The sequence below is a fragment of the Chiloscyllium plagiosum genome, chromosome 21 (genome assembly GCF_004010195.1).
Source record: "Chiloscyllium plagiosum isolate BGI_BamShark_2017 chromosome 21, ASM401019v2, whole genome shotgun sequence".
NCBI lineage: Eukaryota > Metazoa > Chordata > Chondrichthyes > Orectolobiformes > Hemiscylliidae > Chiloscyllium > Chiloscyllium plagiosum.
The window spans coordinates 21,621,111-21,642,216 of NC_057730.1; the positions used below are offsets into that span (position 1 = coordinate 21,621,111).

Sequence of the window (21,106 nt, forward strand, 5' to 3'; positions counted from 1 at the left end):
TACATCTGATTCCAGCTTCTCTCTTTCAAACTGCAGGATAAATTCTATTATTATTATGGTTACTACCTCCTTGGAGTTCCTTCACCTTTCATCTCCTTAATCAAGTCTGCTTCATTAGACATCACTAAATACAGAATTGCCTGTTCCCTAGTGGGCTCTACCATAAGCTGCACCAAAATAAATATCTCATAGACATGCCACAAATTTGTTAAGTTGGGATCTGCTACCAACCATATTTTCCCAGTCCACTTGTATGTTGAAGTCCCCCATGATTATTGTAATAATGTATTTCCTACATGCCTTTTCTATTTCCTGATCTATTTCCCACATAGTGACTACTGCCAGGAGGACTTCCATAATTCCTATTAGTGTCTTTTTTCTTTTTTGGTTCCTCAACTCTACATACACAGATTCTGTGCCTTCGGAATTTATAATCCCTTCTTGCTATGAATTTAATTTAATTTCTTGCGAACATTGCAGTCCCAGCCCTCTGTCCATCTACATGTTCTTTCGATAGGGTGTGCATCGTTCAGTATTTAGTACCCAGCCCTGATCCCTTGTAGCCAGATTTCTGATACCTGCAGCATCACATTTACCAATTTAAAACTGCTACAGGTTCATTTACCTTGTGTTGTATACTGCACACATATTATGTACAACACCTTCAGTCCTGTTATGAATGCCCCTCCCCCCCCCCCAGATCTGCTGTGTCCAAAGTTAAATATCTGAGCCTTTCCATGTGCTCTCTCATTACTTGGTGTGGAAACTTGAACAACTTCTGCTAAGCATCCCTGCCCAACTACTTTAACTTTTTCATTGTTTCCCATGCAGCTAACCCCTGCCCCTCCCCCCTCCACCACCACCAAAAAAAAACTGTTTAGTTTAAAACCCTATCCACAGCTCTAGGCATGTAATTAACTGGATTCTGGTCCCAGCATGATTCAGTGGAGCTTGTCCCAAAAGAGTAACTCCTTTCCTCCTTCCCCAGTAGTGGTGTCAATGTCCCATGAATTCTCCCACACCAATGTTTGAGCCATGCATTTCCCTCTTTAATCTTATTAATCCTGTGCTAATTAGTTCGTGGCTTAGATAGTAAATTGTAGATTATTACCTTTTTGGTTCTGCTTTTTAATTTAGCCCCTAGCGGCTGATATTCCCTCAGCAAAACCTCTTTCCTCTTTCTACACATCATGGAATATATGTGGACCACCACAACTGGATCTTTGCCCTTCCACTCCCAGGTTCCTCTGCAGCCCAGATTAGATGTCTTAAATGTGGACACCAAGCAGGCCACATAGCCTTTGGGACTTTCATTCCTGGCTACAGAGAAGAGTGTCCAGTTTGCTGAGAATGCTATCCCCAAATACAGGCACATTTCCCTTTTCTCCCCCCCTCTTGAATGACTGTGTACCATGGTGCTCTGATCAGTTTTCTCATCCTTCCTGAAGACCCCGCTCTCAACCACAAAGGGAACAAAAACCACAAACCTGTTTGACATTTTCGGCTCCTTCAGCACTGCCTCCTGGATCTCTACCTGCTTTGCTTATAGTCATACTGTCTTGTCCTTGTCATTAACTGAATTTGAGGTGGTTAATCTTACAGGTGTGACTGCTTCCTGAAACACAGTGCTGAGGTAACTGTCCCCTTCCCTGATGTGTTGCAGTGTTTGAAGCTCAGATTCTGAATTAGAGTTCCTCAAGCAACCAACATTTGTTGCAAATGTGGTCACTGTGAACCAAAGTGGGGTCCATCAGCTCTCATATTGTGTAGGTACAGCACATTGCCCGACCCTGCATCTATATTTTATCTACTTAGTTTTTAATTCATTTTTTAAATAATTCCTACTAGTCTTTTAGTTTGTAACTTGTAAATATTTCCCCTGTTTACCTTCAATCTGAAAGTAACCTATAATAGATAGTAAAATTAACAGCTGTTACCAACCAATGAACTTGTAGTTTTCCTGTGATGTCACTTTCTTTCATGCTGAGCCACAAATCCTGGGCTTCAAATTATCCTGTAAAAAGACCTTACAAACTATGAACCAAAATAATAAGCAAGAAACGCCTCTTCCCCTCTGCACCAATTCCCAGTTGCCTCCAAATTCCCCGAAGTATATACTCACTAGGACTGTCTCTCATTCCAAATGTGATCTCTCGTCCGTCCAAATGGATTGCGCAACTTCTGGTCCGATATCATTTTTGCTTATTCCATCCCCTACTAACAATACTACCCCACCAACCTTTTCTTCCTGCTTATCCTTTTGAAAAGTTACAAACCCTGAATATTTAGTTCCCAGTTTTCTTTATCTTGCAACTGTCTCCATTATAGCTGTAAGAGCAAACATTGTTACCTGTCTTTGTGCATTTACTTTAATTCTAATAATAATCACATTCAAGAGCCATTAATTTTACCTTTTTACTACTTTTACTCCCTTTGACCCTATTTACTGCTGTTTTCTATGTTTTTTACATTCTGTCCCTTCCTGTCTCACTCTGGATATCGATAGCCATATAGCTGCTGTATCCTCTTGATTTGTAAGCCTACATTTCTCCTCTCCCAAGCCAGTTCACTTTCCAGTGACCCTTGCACTCAAGGTGGGTTATTGGGTCTATCTTTTATCTTTTTCCTCTTCCATTGCCAAAGGCTGTGTCTTGCTCAACTGTGATTCCATGGACGTCAGCAACACACTGGCTACTGTAACACTTTTCTTAAAACTCCTGCATAAAGACCTTCACAGTCATTCTCAGTCCTGTCCTTTCTTCATTTCCTACTGATTTATTTTCATCGGTTCAAGAAATGTGGGTGCAATCAATTTGAGCAATATTTATTGCTCATCCCTAATTGACCTTGAAAAGATGGTGGTACGAACAACTGCAGTCTGTGTGCTGAGCTTACGTGCACAATGCTGTACTTTGCCATGCATAAGAAGAATCAAGATATTTATCCAACAATAGTAAAGGGATGGCTACATGGCTCCAGTTCAGAATGATGTGTTGCTTGGTGCAGAGCTTACAGGTAATGGTGTTCCTTCTGTGTCCTATCCTTGTCCGTTTAGATGTTAGAGGTGCCATAGGCTTGGAAGGTATTGTTAGAGAAGTGTTGAAAAGTTGCTACAGTGTATCTTGTGGATTGTAGATCCTGCTATCATTGTGTATGATTGAAGAAGTGGATGCTAATCAACTGAACTGCTTTGTCTTGGGTGATGCCAAACTTGAGAGTTATTGGAGCTACGCTTGTTCAGGCAGATGGAGAGAATTTCATCATTTGCTCGCAATCAAAAGTTTGTGCTATGACTGATATCCCCTTTGCTCTAAGAGTAAAGTGATGCACTTTGAGAGTTTGTCCCAAATATTTTTCTTTTTAGTAGATATAAATACCTGTAAAAGTGAACCTTACTTTGAGTTACTTGCACAAAAAACTTTGGTGACACTCAGTACATTGACAGTCAAACTGTGGCTCGGGCTATAAAATAAAATTAAATCTGAACAGATTTGCAGCAAATTGCAAATTACATTTTTGAAAACAATCTTCTGTCTTAATACTCAGTACAAATAATTTTGGAAGTACAGTTCCACTACCAACAGGTATGTAGGGTCAATAAAGCAAAAGTCCTTGAACTAATTTTCTAATTTTGCAAAGATTTAAAGCAGCTTTCAGTTGAATATCTGCCAGATGTATACAAGATAATGAACATGTTTTTACAGAACTTCAGAGTGATCTAGTAAACGTAGATGGTATATGCTTCCATTCCGGTATCACTTCTGAAGAATGACCTGTCACCTGTGCTGTTTAATCCAGTTCCACCATTGTCCAAAAAAGTGAAGAATGAAAGAGAATTTAACTGACCATCTTCTCATTGAGGCCAGAGTGTGGAGAATACCATTTATCCTACTATTTACTTTTTTGAGGGGAAATAAGTCTAGTTGTCCTTTCAAATTAATCAGAAGGAACTGGGATCCTTAAAGATAGAATGCAGCTGTGGAGAATATGTATTACTGTAGATAAAACACTGAAAATCAGACTTTGGGATCTTCACATCAGGTTTACTCTCATAAAGGAGCCCACCCTCTGTGTGGAAGATGGACATCCTGCATATTGATAGCTTTGTTTGGCTTTCATATTTTTACATACTGCCCTTGCGTAGACTTAACTATATCATTTGAATTGTCCAAGGGATTGGAAGGTATCTACATCAATCTTAAAAGTGTTTGAATAAAAGCCCACACTATGTATTAGTTTTAGTGGTTACTTTGAGTGACATAGTAAGTCAGTGCTTCTGCTGAATGCTTTTTGTAAGAAATACTTGTAGAAGACATAATTCTTACAATAATTTTATCTTTTTCAAGATGGACCTTTGTCTATGCCAAATCAGATCATAAATCGAATGCCAGGATCTCAAGGCAAGTAAATGTTCCATATTTTTTCCCTTTTATAGTAAGTAACAAAATATTGTTTATTAAAATCAACAAATGGGTCACAGCACTCCATTTCTTGATGTTCTGAGAACTCTTATACCAGTCTGTTTCTGGAAAAAGTATATCTTTAATGGCAATATTTATCTGCACCTGTAGATGGCACCTTCTCAATGTTAAAAATGTGTTTTATTATTCGCTTGTAAAAGAAAATAGTTCTCCTTCGGATTCTGTGATCCATGCTAGGATGGGTATTTTATGGAAATTATTATAAGAGTCATTGTCCCATTTGCCTGTGTATGGCCCATTTCCCTCTAAACATTTCCTTTTCATGCACCTGTCCAAATCTGACCGTAGAGCTTCTATACAGGAGCCCCTTAACATTTAGCTTCAATGTTAAAACTTCATATTACCTTTGTGAGAGAAGGTGAAAATGTAGTGTTTTGGTATTTTTGGTTGCAGTGCCTGCGCACTGAATTTTCAACAGATACCAAATCTTATGTGACCAACAAAAAACAATCAAAGCATTAGTTTCTGTTAATTGTTCGAAGATTGAGAACTTGTAAATATAATGTTTTTACATTACAGTTTAAGATTTCTCACATCTTGTGAAGTTGAAGGATCTTGTGTAAGTTAATATTTAGTTAGTGTTTCATTACTGCAATTTCTTTAAAATACTCAGCACTAACCACTGTTAATTTTTTCATCATTCATCTGTTCCCCCCTTTTGGAAAACTTATGAGCTTCAGAGTAATATCCCTTGGCTCTGTATTTCCTCCATTCCCTACGGTAAATATTTTTTGTGTTTGGAATTATAAAATGACTCGGTGATAACTCTTACCTCTGGGTCATATACTCATGGTTTCAAATCCCATTCCAGAGAATTGAGCATCACATATATACCAAAAGTCCAGTCTAGCACAAAGAGAATGATGTACATTCAGAGGTACCATCTTTCAGATGAGGCAAAAACCAAGACTTGTTTGCTTTCTGAGATGAATATCAAAGGTCCCTTGACAGAGAGTTATCCTTGATATCCTGGTCAATATCAAAAATACTGTCACTATTACATTGCTGTTTGTGGGAACTCACTGCACACGAACTGGCTGCCACACATCCTGCATCATGACAATAACTGTGTGTCAAAAAGTACTTCATTGACTGTAGATGTTTGAAATACCCTGAAGAGCAAATTCCTTTTCTTCTCCATAATGGATACAAAGTAATACCTCCAAATACTACATGGCAAATTCTTTTAATAGGCCAGTGAGCCGTGTAACCACAGAACAGATATATTTGTTTATTTCGCATTAACTGTGGGACGCTCAAATCTACATCCAGTTCCCCTAACAGTTGATGATCCCAATAAAAGTAGATTTGAGTACTATAATGAAACAAACTGGCTTTATTTTTGGAAAAGGATTCGCAATTGCCCTAATATATCAGTTTACCCAGTGATTAACTGGTTAAGGTTCCAGGATTTAAGCCTTTTTTTTCCCAATGAGTTAACTTATCTCCACTACAGAGATGCTTTTGTCCCCTGTGCCCTGCAGTTAATGAGAGGAAAAATATGTTCCTACTCCTGACCATTAATCAGGGGCTCTCCATTAGAAATGTCATTTTTTGTACTCTCTTCTGCTTTCCCCTTCAACAATAACAATTTGCATTTTGAGTGCCTTTAACATTGAAATTCTTTGGGAAGCTCTTCTTGGAGATGCAAGATGAGGCAAAAATACACAGGTTAGAAAGTATAACCAAACATTTGATTGAAGTGAGTCTTGGGATTGATAATTGTATAGCTATTTGGTATTGTTTATACTCAATTGGAGTTTGGAGGGAGTCACCTGCACATGTGTAGACCCATGGAGGCTTTGTCTCAAAAGGAGTCTATTTGGCCCATGAAATGTATTAGATGTGGGCTCAAACTGAAAGAAAAAGGAAGCACACTGGATATAATCGCTGCAAGTGAAAGCTGTTAAGTTTTTTTTAAAAAGACTTGACTTTGATCCTTTCTGCCTTTACTCCCTGACAGTCTGAGTTTTGACAGGGCTAAGGTATGTGAAGGGAAAACAGGAAGAGATGAGCTGAAAGAAGGGCATATGCACAGAAGTTGGCGTTGATGGTTTAAGTAAGGTTGTATGGCTGCGGAGTGTTAGAGATGGTGGGAGGAGTTGAACACAGATGAGAATTCAAAATGTGGGAAAAAGTACACCATGTAGATGAGTGAGGACAGGCTTGATGGACGTGGGTAGTGTGGAGGGGTATAGGAGAATATTGAAGTAAGCAAACCTGGAAATGACGAAAGATTGTAAGCTGGGTTAGAAAGGAGTGATCATCAGCAAGGATCACAGACAAGAGTGTGTGTTTATGAACACTTTCATGACAACAGAATATCCCCGACACCCATTGATATGTACCATAATCAATTGAGAAGGTACGGGTAGAGGCAGTGGTTTATTTTTTGGAGGAGTGGACTGATTCACTGAGGAAATATGAACCAGATTCTGAATTTGGTGTGTGTTGAAAAGAATTAGTTTGGTTCTTTTTTGTGTCGTATGATAATAAAGCACATCCCATTTTCCAAATATTAATTTGGTGTAGTTCCCTCTTAATTAATGAGAAGAATACATTTGTTTTCTCAGGTATAAACCAGTTTGGTTCCATGGCATTGGGGAATGTGCAGATGCCACAGGGGCCCATGGGACCACGTGGAACACCTCCCATGAACCATACTGTACAAATGAGCAACATGGGATCTATTCCAGCGGTAATTACATTTTTTATTAGCCATTTTGTTGCTAATGAGGCTAGAAAATCACCATTACCTCAAACATATTTGCTAATAAGGAAAAAATCTCAGTCACTTTAATAATATCATGCATGTGCCAAATTTACAAGTCATGGCCCTATGTAAGTGAAGGTTAAGTGTTCCAGAAATTGTAAAATCCTCTTGCATGACAGTAATCAAAGAAACCTGCCATATAGTATTTCAGAATCCTGACCATGTTGTTGTCTTTCTACTTGCCATCCACTGCATATAGTAAGGCTGTTCCAAACCAGTACTAATCAATGCACCTAAATGTCCTTAGTATTTAAATGTTTTGTACTTTTGTACTAAAATAACTGTGTTTACACTGTCATAGTCTGCAAGGTTCAGTAACCATGATTAAACTTACTGATAAAAGATCACATACTTGGTCTTGTGTTTAAGGCTTTTCAGTTGAAACTTAAAGTGCATTAACACGCAGACAGATGTAACAACCAACCAAATCATCAGTAAGCTGGAAAACATTGGAGGAGAGTGTTCGATCATTTTTTTTCAAGTTGTATTAGTTGAGGAAGGGACATTAGTTGTCATCAAGATAAGATGCTACCATTCAACCATGCTTCTTCCCCTAGGTGGTGGTTCTTCATGTTACTCTTCACCTATCTGCAGATGGCACCATCCTTCATGGCTTTGTCATCAAAGAACTAAGAGCATTACGGCATAGGAACAGGGCCTATTGCTCTAAGCCTGCGCCGATACAGTTTGGTCCTTCCATACTAAAACTGTCTTCACTTACAGGATCCATATCCTTCTATTCCCTTCCTATTCATGTATTCATCCAGGTGCTTCTTGATTGCTGCTGTTCTCTGCTTCCACCACTACCTCTGGCAGCAAGTTCCAGGTACTCACCACACTTTGTGTGAAAAACATGCCTCCCACATCTCTTTTAACCTTGGACCTATGTCCCCTAATAATTAATTCCTCCACCACCAGATTTGATTATTCCAATGCTCTCCTACTCTCTTCTCATAGTTCATACTTCACATTCTTCAGTTCATTTAACTCTTCATAATATCCAACGACCTGCCTATTGCCCCAGACCATCATTGATCTATATGATGTCTCATATTTATAATTCTTGGCCTAATTGAATTTCTTATCTAAACTCCTGTTTTCCTAATAGAAATACTACCTTCTGGGAAAGATGCCAGAGGGAAAGTTAACATTGTTCATGTCATATCTTCTCATCAAACCAATATATTTTACATGATGAGGGTGGGAAGAGAAATATCCAGTTCTACTATGTCAAAAATGCTTTATGAATGCAAGGCAACGTCAGTTTATGTTTCTTCATTTATCTTAGTATGAATTGTGATATTGTTTAATTTCTTGCAGATGGGAATATCACCTTCCCGATTGCCACAGCCCCAGGGTATGCTGGGAGTGCACGCCAATAGCATTGGTCAGTCTTCCCCGCAGAACCAGTTTATGAGCCAGAATCAGTTCTCTGCAGCCTCTGCTGGAATGAATGTGAATAATGTGGGCATATCTCAAACAGCAAACCAGTCTGGAATGAATCAGGTATAGTTAGCACAACCATATCAAGTGCACTTATTAATTCAGATACTGTTGGTGGAGCATAAAAGAAAAGACACTAAGTGTAGTTCCTTAACTTTTCTTGTGTTGTAACATTGTACTTTTAATAAATTTAGTGCATATTGTTTTTGTAGAAACAGCCATGGTTTTGAAAGGGGGTGTTAAAACTCAGTTTTAAGTGCTTTTAATTAGACTCATTTTTAGCTAAGTATTTATGGCAGTATCAAATCACAATTATAAAACAAAGAATTATGGATGCTGAAGTTCTGAAGCAAAAGCAAAAATCTGGAAAACATTGACAGGTCTGGCAGCATCTGTGGAGAGAAAGCAGAGTTAACATTTCAAGTTCAGTGACACTTGAAACATGAACTCTACTTTCTCTCCACAGATGCTGCCAGACTTGCTGAGCTTCACCAGCAATTTATATCTTTGTTTCAAGTCACTATAGGCCTTAAGCTCCAGTGAAATGCTATATGTTTGCTTTTCCTTAAAATTTCAACAGTGTGCTTTCAAAACTTATTTCTGCCTTCTCTTGGTATCTTGTTTACAAAAGAACTTTTGTTGGCTCTCTTTTTTTCTCCCCTCACTGACCATCATCAATTCATTGACTTTTGCGAAAGCTGTGTGTTGTCAGAGGGTAGATAAAATCCAAGATATGTAATGCAGAACAGACTGCTTGGTATCTTTTTTGTTCTATCAAATTAGCTTTTTATTCCACAATAATTAATTGAAGTTAACTTCCATTAGCTCACATGGTGGGATTTCAGTGCATTTCTCCAGGGTCTCAGGATTATTAGTGCAGTGAGATTACCAATATGCCACTGCTTACCCATTAAAAAAAGCTCTGAAAACCAGAATTCTATATAGCTTTCATTGCAAACTTTTCTCAATGCTTCACGCTCATGATTGAATAAACAATCTGAAATGTCTTGAATGCTGACAAATGGTGAGGATTAAGAATGTTGTCCGTATGCTGGTGCACAACAGTTGCCACTGTGGAGTTTTCTGATTGTGTGCTATTGTGCTTTATATATTTTTAAAAGCTCTTGCATGTAAAACATAGTTGATTTAACTATTTAAACTTCTCAATTATTACAGTAACAGTACTTATGAGTTAGTGAAATGTTTGTACTTGTGTTTTTGGAGCAGAATCAGGTACCTGGCACTTCACTTCCTTTGAACAATTCTGTAAGCATGATTGGACTACCCAGTGCTCAAATGCATTGTGCACCGGTTTCTCAGCCAACTCTTCGGCAAGCTCCTTCTCCAGCATCTGTTTCCGCCCCTGTTGTTGTCACTGCGGCAGGAAGTATGCCATCTATCCAGCACTCAGCCCCATCCAGCATGACTTCTCCTCAACCAACAACCTCCCAGTCTCAGGCCTCCACTCCAGCTTCCTCCTCAGGGCGAGCCTCAACGCCAACTCCAGTGCAGAGCACAACCCCAAATCAGACTCCACCTCGGACCCAAACTCCAACACGGCCTCCAACTCCAGTACAATCTCAGCAAACAGTAGCAACACCACAACCAATGCAGCAGGCTACCGGGCCACTTCAGCCTGCCACTCCAGTAAGTAGTCTTAGAACCAAATGAAGGTCTTGCTTATGCAATAGCAATATGAGAGTTTAGCCAGTGGTAGTTATTGAATCAATTTTGTTTCTTTCTACACTGGAAAATATTTTAATCACTGTATTCCCTAATAATTTGAGTGTTATCATAAATATGGAGAAGTTCTCAATATTGCAAGTTAAACCAGGAAGTTTTCCACGTCTTTTATTGCTTGTTAATCCCATGACTGGAAATTTTCTGTGTTTCTACTCATTTAAAGTACATGAATGACAAAAACGCATAATTGAGCTATCCCAAAAAAGGCTGTTCTCACTTGAGGACTATAGAAAGGCACTTTACTTTTTGCTGAATATCTGATGTGAATTTGGGTATGGCCAGTCTCAACCTTGATCCTATGAATATAGGTCTACATCATGAAACTGCTAATTGAGCACTATACTGTTATTTTGATAGGATCATGGATTCAAAACTGTCAAACTAATGGTCTGAAACTGAGATTTCTTACATCCTTTGGATCAGGAAATGGGATACATGGAAAGTCACTAACAAGTTTCTTGTGACAACCCTGTCTATCAAATGGCAAGGTTGAACTACTGTATTGAGAGTGGCCCTTCCAAAACAGGTTTAAGGCAAGTCAAGGCACCTGCACAGCCAACTTCCATCACTAGAACCTCAGTAAAAACTGTTATGCCCTTGGAGGGCTGTCACAAACATACTGCACATCACCAAGGACTGTCCTCTTTACAGGCTTAGTGGCAAATAACTGAGCACATAAGGAAGCTATTACTTGGTTTCAGGGGTTTACATTAACTAAACAAATAAAGAACTGAAATTTAAACTTCCTGAAGTGCTTTCTGCTTTAAAAAGATAAGGCAAAGCAATGGGAGCCTGACGCTTTCTGGGGGTTTTGTTCGCTGTAGGTATTCAGACTCAGGTAGAGTAGAAAGCGTCTCCTGCCTTTTCAGATGCTAGCTGGTAGAAGACCGTTTTTCTGTCTTGCACCATTGGACTATTATAACCTCCCTAACCCAACTATTTTTACCAGTACCATTCCAGTTGATAACCTGTTCAAGGGTGTGTCCTTTTTGCAAAAGCCTTAAATATAAGAAACAGTTCTATCTGCGATGTTCATTATGCTAAGACGTTAGATGTATTTAGTATCTAGATGTAGTTAGATGTATTGGGTATACTCATACTACCTGCTGTACAATCTGGCATCATCAGGCCAGCAGTAACATTTCTGCAAGCATCTGTGGCATAATTTACACCAAAAATAATAATTTCATTTTTTTTGTATGCTGTTAATGATACACCACATTATTAACTATGATCTGCACACCACTCGTTAACCTTTGTAACTCAGCTGTTCAAGATTACGTTCACAGCTGCTCGTTGTGCTAGAAAGAGTTTGTTTTCGCAGCTGAATATTTTTATTTCTTTCCTAAATTTAAAGCTGTCTCACTCTGCAGCAAGCGCAGATGGTAAAGTAACTACCCCAGCCTCCGTGACTAGTACAGACACAAATTCACAGCAACTCATAGCTGAAGCATCACCGTCTAATACCAAGTCAGAAGTCAAAGTGGAAGAAGTTGAATCAGAAGTACCAGAAACACAGACGGATATCAAAACTGAGGTACAAGGACTAACAGATATTGCCTTAGCCATTTCATGTGTTGTAAGTATAAACTTATCCTTTGGTGAGTTGACATAATGTAATCCAAAATGAATTGGACATTTTCCCAAATCAACATCATTGTTTTTGTTGTATTTCACAAAATTTGGGAACTGATATTGCAGTTTACCTGAGACTTGGTTACCATATTATGGAATTTTACAGGCACTGATTTGGACTCCAGACATAAGATGTTAGCTACAAATGTGGAATATTGATATTTGGCCACCTTTCGATTCCATTTATATCCTGTGGATGTAGCAGGAACCTGCCGTTAATGCATTTATTTTCTCTGGCTTGAGCAACTTAGGATTGACCCAGCCTGCCGAAGGAAACAAAGTGGAATGTAGAGAATGGTTTGGGGTAGAAGTGGCAGTAGACAAAATCACTGAGATTGCCTCAGCATGACAGTAAGATGTTTAAAAACCCGAATGTTCAAGTTGCTTCACTGGAGTTTGGTATGGGTACAGGAAAGGACTATGTGATAGGGCAGCTGGAATTGGAGGTGAAGAAATTCTTTAAGAAATTGCAGCACTTGTTGAACTGACTAGCTGTTATAATAGAATGCTAACCTCAAGCTGCTGGGACTACTGAATTATATGTAGTGGCCGAAGTACTTAAGCAACCTAACTAAAATCTTCCAAATGCCTTTTTGGCAGTAAAGTTCATTATTGTCACAGGCTTTTAAAAGTATAGCCTAATTTAATAATATTAATACCATGATTTAAAAGGTGACAGATATGACACTGCAAACATAATTGCTATTTATAACTCTTTTCTGCCTGCAGAATGATGTTTCTTCTTGTCCTCAATTGAAGGAAGAAACTAATGAGAGTCTTGCAGCTAAGCAAGAACCTATGGAAGAGGAGGAGGAGGAGGAGGAGGAGAAACCAGAGATCAAAATTGAGCCCAAAGAGGAGGAGGAGGCTGAAGCCAATGCATCTTCTCAGTCATCAGCTTCACCATCTCAGTCACGGAGAAAGTGTATGTGTTTGTCAGTGAACAGAAATAACATACTGCAAATATTATATTATTATCGACATTATTTTGTCTGTGCGGAGATGGGAGATTCAAAGATACAATGAGAAAATTCAGCTCTCCACTTGTGAAATTCCTGCTGCACATTAGCATGGGAAGTTTTGCATTAGGATTGGATCTGCTTGTGACCTTGTGAATAGTTAAGCTTTGTAAAGCTACACATGGTTTACAAAACTAATTTTAATAGATGGTCCAGTTATAAATGACAGTTGCAGCCTGAAACATGCTGATTAGATGTAACTCCTGATGAGTTTCTTGAATATATTAAAAACTACTGCAAAGTTTTAATTAAAGCATAGTTAACTGCTCTAGAACTGCAGTGTGTCATAGTTTTGTTGCTTAGGCAGAGGGACTGTCTCTGTAACAGGTGCAATTACTTGATAAGCTATGTCAACTTTTGTCTTTTCTCGGTAGTTTTCAAACCAGAGGAACTACGACAAGCTCTTATGCCCACACTTGAAGCATTGTATCGTCAGGACCCAGAATCATTGCCATTCCGGCAACCAGTGGATCCTTCACTTTTAGGAATTCCAGTAAGTACAGTAATGGCAGCTAAATTTTTTCCAGTTGAGAAAGTAACTATAGACAGTTCTCATTGAATTGAATTCAAAGCGTTTTAAATTGTTAAATGTTTTTATAAGAGTAATGGATTATTTGCAGCATAATTTTACGAGAGCTCCTTTTATTGTTCACGGAATACAGAGGACACTAGTTAGGGATGTGAAGGAGATGGTTGCCAAATAGGTTAAATGAATGGACAAAAACTTGGTAGATGGCATTTATTGTGGGGAAATATGAGATTATGCACCTTAGCAAGAGTAGAAGAACTGAATATTATATCAATGGAGAAACAATGCAGAAAGCTATGGAACAGACATTTAGGAGTCTTCATCCATGAATCACCAAAAGCCAGCATACAAGTCCAAAACGAAATAAGGAAAGCTAATGGGATGTTGGCCTTTATTTCAAATGGAATAGAGTATAAAAGTAAGGGAGGTTTACTAAAACTATACAGCGCATTAGTCAGACCAGAACTGGAAAACTATAAACACTTTTGGGTCCCTTATTTAAATAAAAATATATTGGCATTAGGGCCAGTCCAGAGAATATTCACTATGCTTATACCAGGTTTGGAGGGACTGACTGATGAAGAGAAGTTGAGTCTGTATTTGTTAGAATATAGATGAATGCGATGTGACTTTATTGAAACATGCACAGTTCTTAGGGTACTTGACAGAGTTGATGCTGAAAGGTTGATTCCCTTCTGTGAGAACCTTAAGAACAACACCCAATCTCAGACGAAGGGTTCATGAATTTAAGATGAAAATGAGAACGAGGTTCTTTGAGGGTTGTGAATTTGTAGAATTTTTTTTACTGCAGAGGGCTGTCAAGGCTGGGTTGTTAACTATATTGAAAATTGGGTTGTTAACTGTATTCAAGACTGACATAGATTTTTAATCAATAAAAGAATCAAGGATTATGGGGAAAAGGCAGGAATGTGCAGTTGAGGATAATCAGATCAGCCATCAAATGATGGAGCACACTCCAAGGTCTACTTTTGCTCCTATTCAAGAAAGAAGAGAGATGAAATGCTACAAACTAATCTAACATCTGTTATTGTGAAAATGCTCAAATCCACTAAGGAGATCAGAGGTTAGTAAGTTTGCAAATGACACCGAAATTGATGGCATTGTGGATAGTAAAGAAGGTTACTTAAGGTTACAAAGGGATTTTGATTAATTGGATCAATGGGCTGAAAAATGGCAGATGGAGTTTAATTTGGATAAACGTGAGGCATTGCATTTTGGTAAAACCAACAAGGGTAGGATTTGTACAATTAATGGTAGGGCACTGGTTAGTGTTGTAGAACAGAGGGACTTAGAGATTCAGGTATATTATTCTTTTGAAGTTCAGGTCACATATAGACAGGGTGGTTAAAAAGGCATTTGGTGCACTCACCTCCATTGCTCAGTCTTTTGAGTATAGGAGTTAGGAAGTCATGTTGAAGTTGTACAGGATATTGATGAGGCCTCTTTTGAAATGCTGTGTGCAGTTCAGGTCATCCAGTTATAGGAAGAAAATTATTAAGCTGGAGAGGGTTTAGAAGAGATTTACCAGGAATGGAGGGTTTGAGTTATAAAGATAGGCTGGGACGTTTTTCACTGGAGCATAGGACGTTGAGAGTTGACCTTATAGAAGTTTATAAAATACTGAGAGATGTAGATTGAGTTAATGGTAGCTGTCTTTTCCCTAGGGTGGGGAATTTCAAGACCAGGGAGCGTATTTTTCAGATGAGAGAAGAAAGATTTAAAGAAGACACGAGGGGCAACTTTTTACAGAGAGTGGTTTGCGTCTGGAATGAACTTTCAGCCGAAGTGGTGAATGCAAGTGCAGTTACAATGTAGAAAAACGTTTGGATAAGTGCATGAGTAGGAAAGGTTTGGAGGGATACAGGCCATGAGCAGGCAGGTAGGGCTAGTTTAGTTTGGGGAGAAAGTGAGGTCTGCAGATGCTGGAGATCAGAGATGGAAATGTGTTGCTGGAAAAGCGCAGCAGGTCAGGCAGCATCTAGGGAACAGGAGAATCGACGTTTCGGGCATTAGCCCTTCTTCAGTTTAGTTTGGGTCTGTTTCCATGCTGTATAACTGTCTCTAAAAACCATAATATAGTCAGGCAGAGTCAATATAGTTGTGTGAAAGGGAATATACTTGACAAATCTATGAAAATTTTTTGAGCATGTAACAAGGGTTGAAAGGGGGAACCAATGAATGCATTATATTTGGATTTCCAAATTTAATGAAGTGCCACTCAAATAGTTGCCACAAAAGATGAGATGTCAGAGTGTTTTTGTGATATTTTAACATGGAGAGATGATTGCCTGGCTAATATAAATCAAATCAGAATAAATAGATCATTTTCATGTTAGTACTCTAAAAAATGAACTGCTACAGGGATTAGTGCTGGTTCTTCAACAATTTCAGTCTATATTAGTGACTTGGGTGAAGCAGCCAACTTTATTGTACCCAAATTTACAGATGATTGAATGATTGTTAGGAAAGCAAGTTGTGAAGAGAATACAAAAAGTCTGCAAAATTTTGTTAGATGAAATAAAGCATATGGTTGCTGGCTTTGAGAAGAACAGAAAAGGAAAAGTAAAATGTATTTGAATGAAAGGAGACTGCAAAATTCTGTGGTACAGAGGGATCTTAGTGTTCCTGTGCATATATTTGTGTCACAAAATAGCATGTAATTAGGAATGCAAATGCATTGTTGACCTTTATTGCAAGCAGTTTGGTGTATAAAACTAGAGATATTTTGTTCGAAGTATACAGTGAGACATTGGTGAGATTGAACCAACTTAGTGTATAGTTTTAGTCCCCTTACATAAGGAAGAGGATATTTGTTTTGGATGCAGCTCTGAGGATTCACAACTTATTGCTTGGTTTTAAGGGTTATCTTATGAGGAAAGGTTGAAAGATTGGACATATACCTTTGGAATTTAGAAAATGAGAGTTGATCTTGCTAAAATATGTAAGATCATGAAGGAGCTTAACAGGATACAAGCTAGAAATGATTAGAGCTTCTGTGGGGTATATAGAACTAGGGACACAGTTTATATTTTAAAAATGGCCTCCATTTTATGTCATTTGCTAAGTATAATTTTGTGTCTCAGAGGATCATTAGTCATTGGAACTCCGTTCTGTAGAAAGCAGTAGGTGCTCAGTAATTGTATATATTTAAGGTTGAGGCAAACAGAAGTTTGATTGACAAGGGAATTAAGGGTTATGGGGGTTATTGCAGGAAAGTGGAGTTAAGACTGTAATTAGATCAGCATGATTTTATTGAATGGCAAAACAAATGGCCTACTTCTATTTCCCAAATTCCTCTTAGCTTTTTCAAATCTTATGAAAGGGTCCATTACCAATTTTACTTCAGGTACGTGCATAGAACAGACGCCATCAACAATATTTGATGCATGCAATTTTCTATGTCATTAAGGATCGAAAAAGCTCACCTACGTATTGTTTTGAACATCTTATTCAAGTCTGATTTTTGAACAGTGGTTAACAGTTACTCAGATTTTTCCTGCTGTTATATTTCTCTCAAGCTGAAAAATAAATGTGATGCTGTAGACTCTGTTCGACACTGTAGAGCATTACAATTTGTTATTCAGTGTTTGTTTTGTTTTACCCACTCCCACAATGTGCAAAGGACTATTTTGACATAGTGAAAAACCCCATGGATCTATCAACAATAAAACGCAAGCTGGACACTGGGCAATACCAGGAGCCGTGGCAGTATGTGGAAGATGTATGGTTAATGTTCAATAATGCTTGGTTGTACAACCGCAAGACCTCACGTGTATATAAATACTGTACAAAATTGGCTGAGGTCTTTGAGCTGGAGATTGATCCAGTCATGCAGTCTCTAGGCTACTGCTGTGGACGTAAGGTAAGTTTTTTATGAAAATAAATATTTTGTGTTGAAATAATTTATTAAACTGTAACTGAAGGAATAGAGTTTTGATAAAATTTCATCCATTTTTGATATGTTTCTTCACTTATTGGTGTAATGTGCTATTATCCATCATTTCCATTCCAACTGTGAAGTAGGCATGTTCAAAAATGACGAGATAAGAGTGAGAGTTTGCAGAACCAATACTTCTTTGCCTACAACAGGAACTATTGAATGAAATTGCTGTTATGTTTTCTCTACATTTTTCTCTTTGTCAAACTTGTTTCCCTTTGCTTTTTCTATAAGTTGCTTCTGTTGACCTCTGGTCTCTAAAGATTAAAGCCGTAAGATAAATTTGACTCAGCAATTTTTTTCACTAAGGAGAGGTCTCCATTGCAAGTACAAATTAGTTAAGAGTAGGAAATGGGGATTTTCACCAATTATAATAGGATTGTAATTAATTGCCAATAAAGACAACTGAATTGGTTGTTTAAATGGTTACACGCTAAGTAAAGAGGCTTGTGGTGGTGTCCTTTGCTCCAAAAGGCCAGAGTTCAAATCCCATCTTTTCCAGAGGTTTGTAGTTACATGTCTAAGCAGGTTAAGAAAAGACTGTGTTGATAAATATCAAAAAGGTGGAGCGTGTCCAATCATAATCAAAATAATGGAAAAGTAAAGCTTGATAGCCTGGCCCTATGGCTGAAGGATCTTCAGTTCCTGATATTAGAAATGGAAAATGTTAAAATTATGCAACTCCCAATTTTTGGTCAACTAATTCACTTTACAAAATCTAAAGAAGTTCCCACGTGGCCCAACCTTTGGTCATGGATAGCTGGAGCTTTTTTTTCATAGTCTGTATTTAAAGTAGCACAGATAGTTCATGTCATTGCTACATTTTGATGTAGAGCTGAGAAGGCTGATGTTTGAATCAACCTGTTCAGACATTATAACATTTACTTGGAGCAGTTAGGACTTGAACCCAGTCATCCTGGCTCGGAGATAGGTGCACTGACACCACGGTGCAAGACTCTCAAAAGGTGAGAATGCTGAGAATCCCACTTCAAAATGTTTGCATCTGATCCAAATTATCATGGTGTAAATCATATTAATTTGTTGTTTTGCCTTTACTTCACAGTACGAGTTCTCTCCTCAGACATTGTGCTGCTATGGCAAACAATTGTGTACAATTCCACGTGATGCCACTTATTTCAGCTATCAGAACAGGTAAGTACGTGGAATCTAAATGATATGTTGAGGGATGGAAGGGAGGCAGGCAGGCAGAGACAAATAAAATATGACTCTCCTCCCAGTGACAAACCAAGTTCATTACCTGGCTGCAACTTTAAGAAAGCATGATGCTTCCATTCGGTCTCTTGTAACTGCACATAAATTGAAAGTACAAAAGAACTGTAGGGTTGATTAAAACTGTAAAGAATGGAAACCAGTGACTTTGGGCATATTAAATGATGTGATTTTGCACAGTTATAGGTTTTAATTTGCGAGAGATTTATTTATTTTGTCCTTGTTTGTGTTACGTACTTTGGAGCTTGTATTAGATGTGCTAGTGTAGATTAGTGTTCACAAAAAGAGTGCTTTCAGGCTGAACTATTTGTTTCATGCATTGCTGAGTTTGAGATGATATTTGAATTGTTTCAAGGGTGGAGAAGATAAATATATAAATGTCTGTCTTAAATATGTCAAAGGGAGAGCAATGACAATTTACAATTTTGAGAATCTAATGAAGCTTCATGAATTTCTTTTTGTCACATCTTTGGGTTCTTTTTGAAAACCAGATTGCTGTGAGATATGCTTTCAGTGTTTGGAAATGCTGTTTTTCAGAAACCATAGCACTTTCTGAAAGCTCACGTCCATCTTTTTGCTCGGCACAAAAGTGTAATGCTAAAAGTTTGCATTCTGTTTTGCAGTCCTTGTTCCATATGTACTTGTGCCATCATTAACTGCTGTGTTGTCCTTTTACTAAGTTGTTTGCTAGACTGGGGACTAAAATTTCTATTAGCTAAAATAGTAAACTGTCAAATGGAGCAGAGAAAGAAACAGCACTGAATGAGATAAAACAAATGTTGGGGTCAGAAGAATTGGTTGTTTATTAAATTGCTCTCAAAAAGAGTTTGTTTCTTCGTGCTCTTAGCAACTAATGTTTTTTACTTCGGTTATGAACATTAAAGAATTAAGATTTGAGTTGATAGGCATTTGCTTATTTGCATAGATTGTGCTGTTTTATCGGGGTCTTCATATTTATTCTCAACTGCCTGATTGGAGAATTTTTATTAATTTGGAGGGCCCCTGATTCCAACTGTTGATATTGGCTCTTGTTCTTAGGCTCTTGTTCATTGTATATTCTTCAAAGTGTGATATTTATCTCTGCTGGAAAAGATAATCAGTTAAAAATCACACAACACCAGGTTATAGTCCCAACAGGTTTATTTGGAAGCACTAGCTTTCGGAGCACTGCTCCTTCATCAGGTGATTGTGGAGAATAAGATTGTAAGACACAGAATTTATAGCAAAAGTTTACAGTGTGATGTAACTGAAATTATATATTGAAAAAGACCTGAATTGTTTCTTAAGTCTCTCATCTTGACTCATATTTGAGTTGGCTGTTCTAAAATCTTGTTCCTGTAACAACTTTGCATAGGTTTTCTTCCTAAGTCACTATTCCATCCTCAAGTTCTTGTATATAATGTTAGGGTCACTTTGATCCAGGAGTAGTTTTGTTCACATTAATGGTGGCTGACACTTGAGATCAGCTGAGGAGTTAATCGAAAACAACCAAATCCTTTGGGAGTACTGGAAAGAGCAGGGTGGTGCTGCATCATCAGATAAATAGATCACTTGAAGTTGAAACATTGATAAAATGTTAATGGCTACATTTAGCATTAGCCCTTCAAAGAGCTGACTGAATCAATCAATAGTTTAGTTATTTGATAGTTTTTGAATTTGCAGCTATGCTAACTTGCAGTCCAATGTTAATATCAACACAAAAACAATTGAGGTACTACCTTTACTACTTCACTACCAAACATTTTTCTGCATGTAGTTTATCCCATTTAAAATCATTTGGTATTTGACTGAGTAATGGCAGTTTTCTACTGAAAATAGTACTAATTAAAGGGGAGACATAAAGCAGAAACATGTGCAGTGACACAGCTGATTTAACCAGTTCATGGACATGGTTTGTCATCCAATAGAGTTTCCAGTTAACTTGTTTTGGAGAATCTGTTTGGGATTGATGTAGCCAAATCTTAAACATATTGTCTAATATCAATTTCCTTTTGTTGCTGTGTTGAATTTAGCATATTTTGTGTGCAGAGCTGTGGCTGAGAGAGCTGCTGGACGGAAAAAAGTCATAGGCAAGGTTCTAATTGGCACCAGCAAGGAACTCTGGGTGCACAAAGTCCCAGATACTGTTGTCCATTGTTTTGCTTTTAAAACTTTTATTTGTACTCCAAGTAAGCACTATGTATGAATAGTTTTGGCTCCAAAAACATATCTAAATGCATTGCAAGTCTGTGCGTGAATGACTCCTCAAGGATGCTCTAACATTGCTGAATAATGAGCAAGATTTACACATCATTG

The 21,106-nt window shown here is 38.0% G+C and overlaps 1 protein-coding gene across 7 annotated transcripts in view; it reads left to right on the forward strand.

Moving 5' to 3' along the window:
* The window catches only part of LOC122560629 (CREB-binding protein-like), a 209,445-nt gene that overhangs the window by 111,139 nt on the left and 77,200 nt on the right, over positions 1-21,106 (forward strand). For all 7 annotated transcript variants that reach the window (XM_043711477.1, XM_043711472.1, XM_043711474.1 and 4 more), the window contains 9 exons: positions 4,347-4,400; positions 7,055-7,179; positions 8,575-8,760; positions 9,925-10,344; positions 11,798-11,977; positions 12,805-13,000; positions 13,469-13,587; positions 17,267-17,506; positions 18,645-18,733. In XM_043711477.1, coding sequence (XP_043567412.1) covers positions 4,347-4,400; positions 7,055-7,179; positions 8,575-8,760; positions 9,925-10,344; positions 11,798-11,977; positions 12,805-13,000; positions 13,469-13,587; positions 17,267-17,506; positions 18,645-18,733 — 1,609 coding nt within the window. The remainder of the gene's footprint in view (positions 1-4,346; positions 4,401-7,054; positions 7,180-8,574; positions 8,761-9,924; positions 10,345-11,797; positions 11,978-12,804; positions 13,001-13,468; positions 13,588-17,266; positions 17,507-18,644; positions 18,734-21,106) is intronic.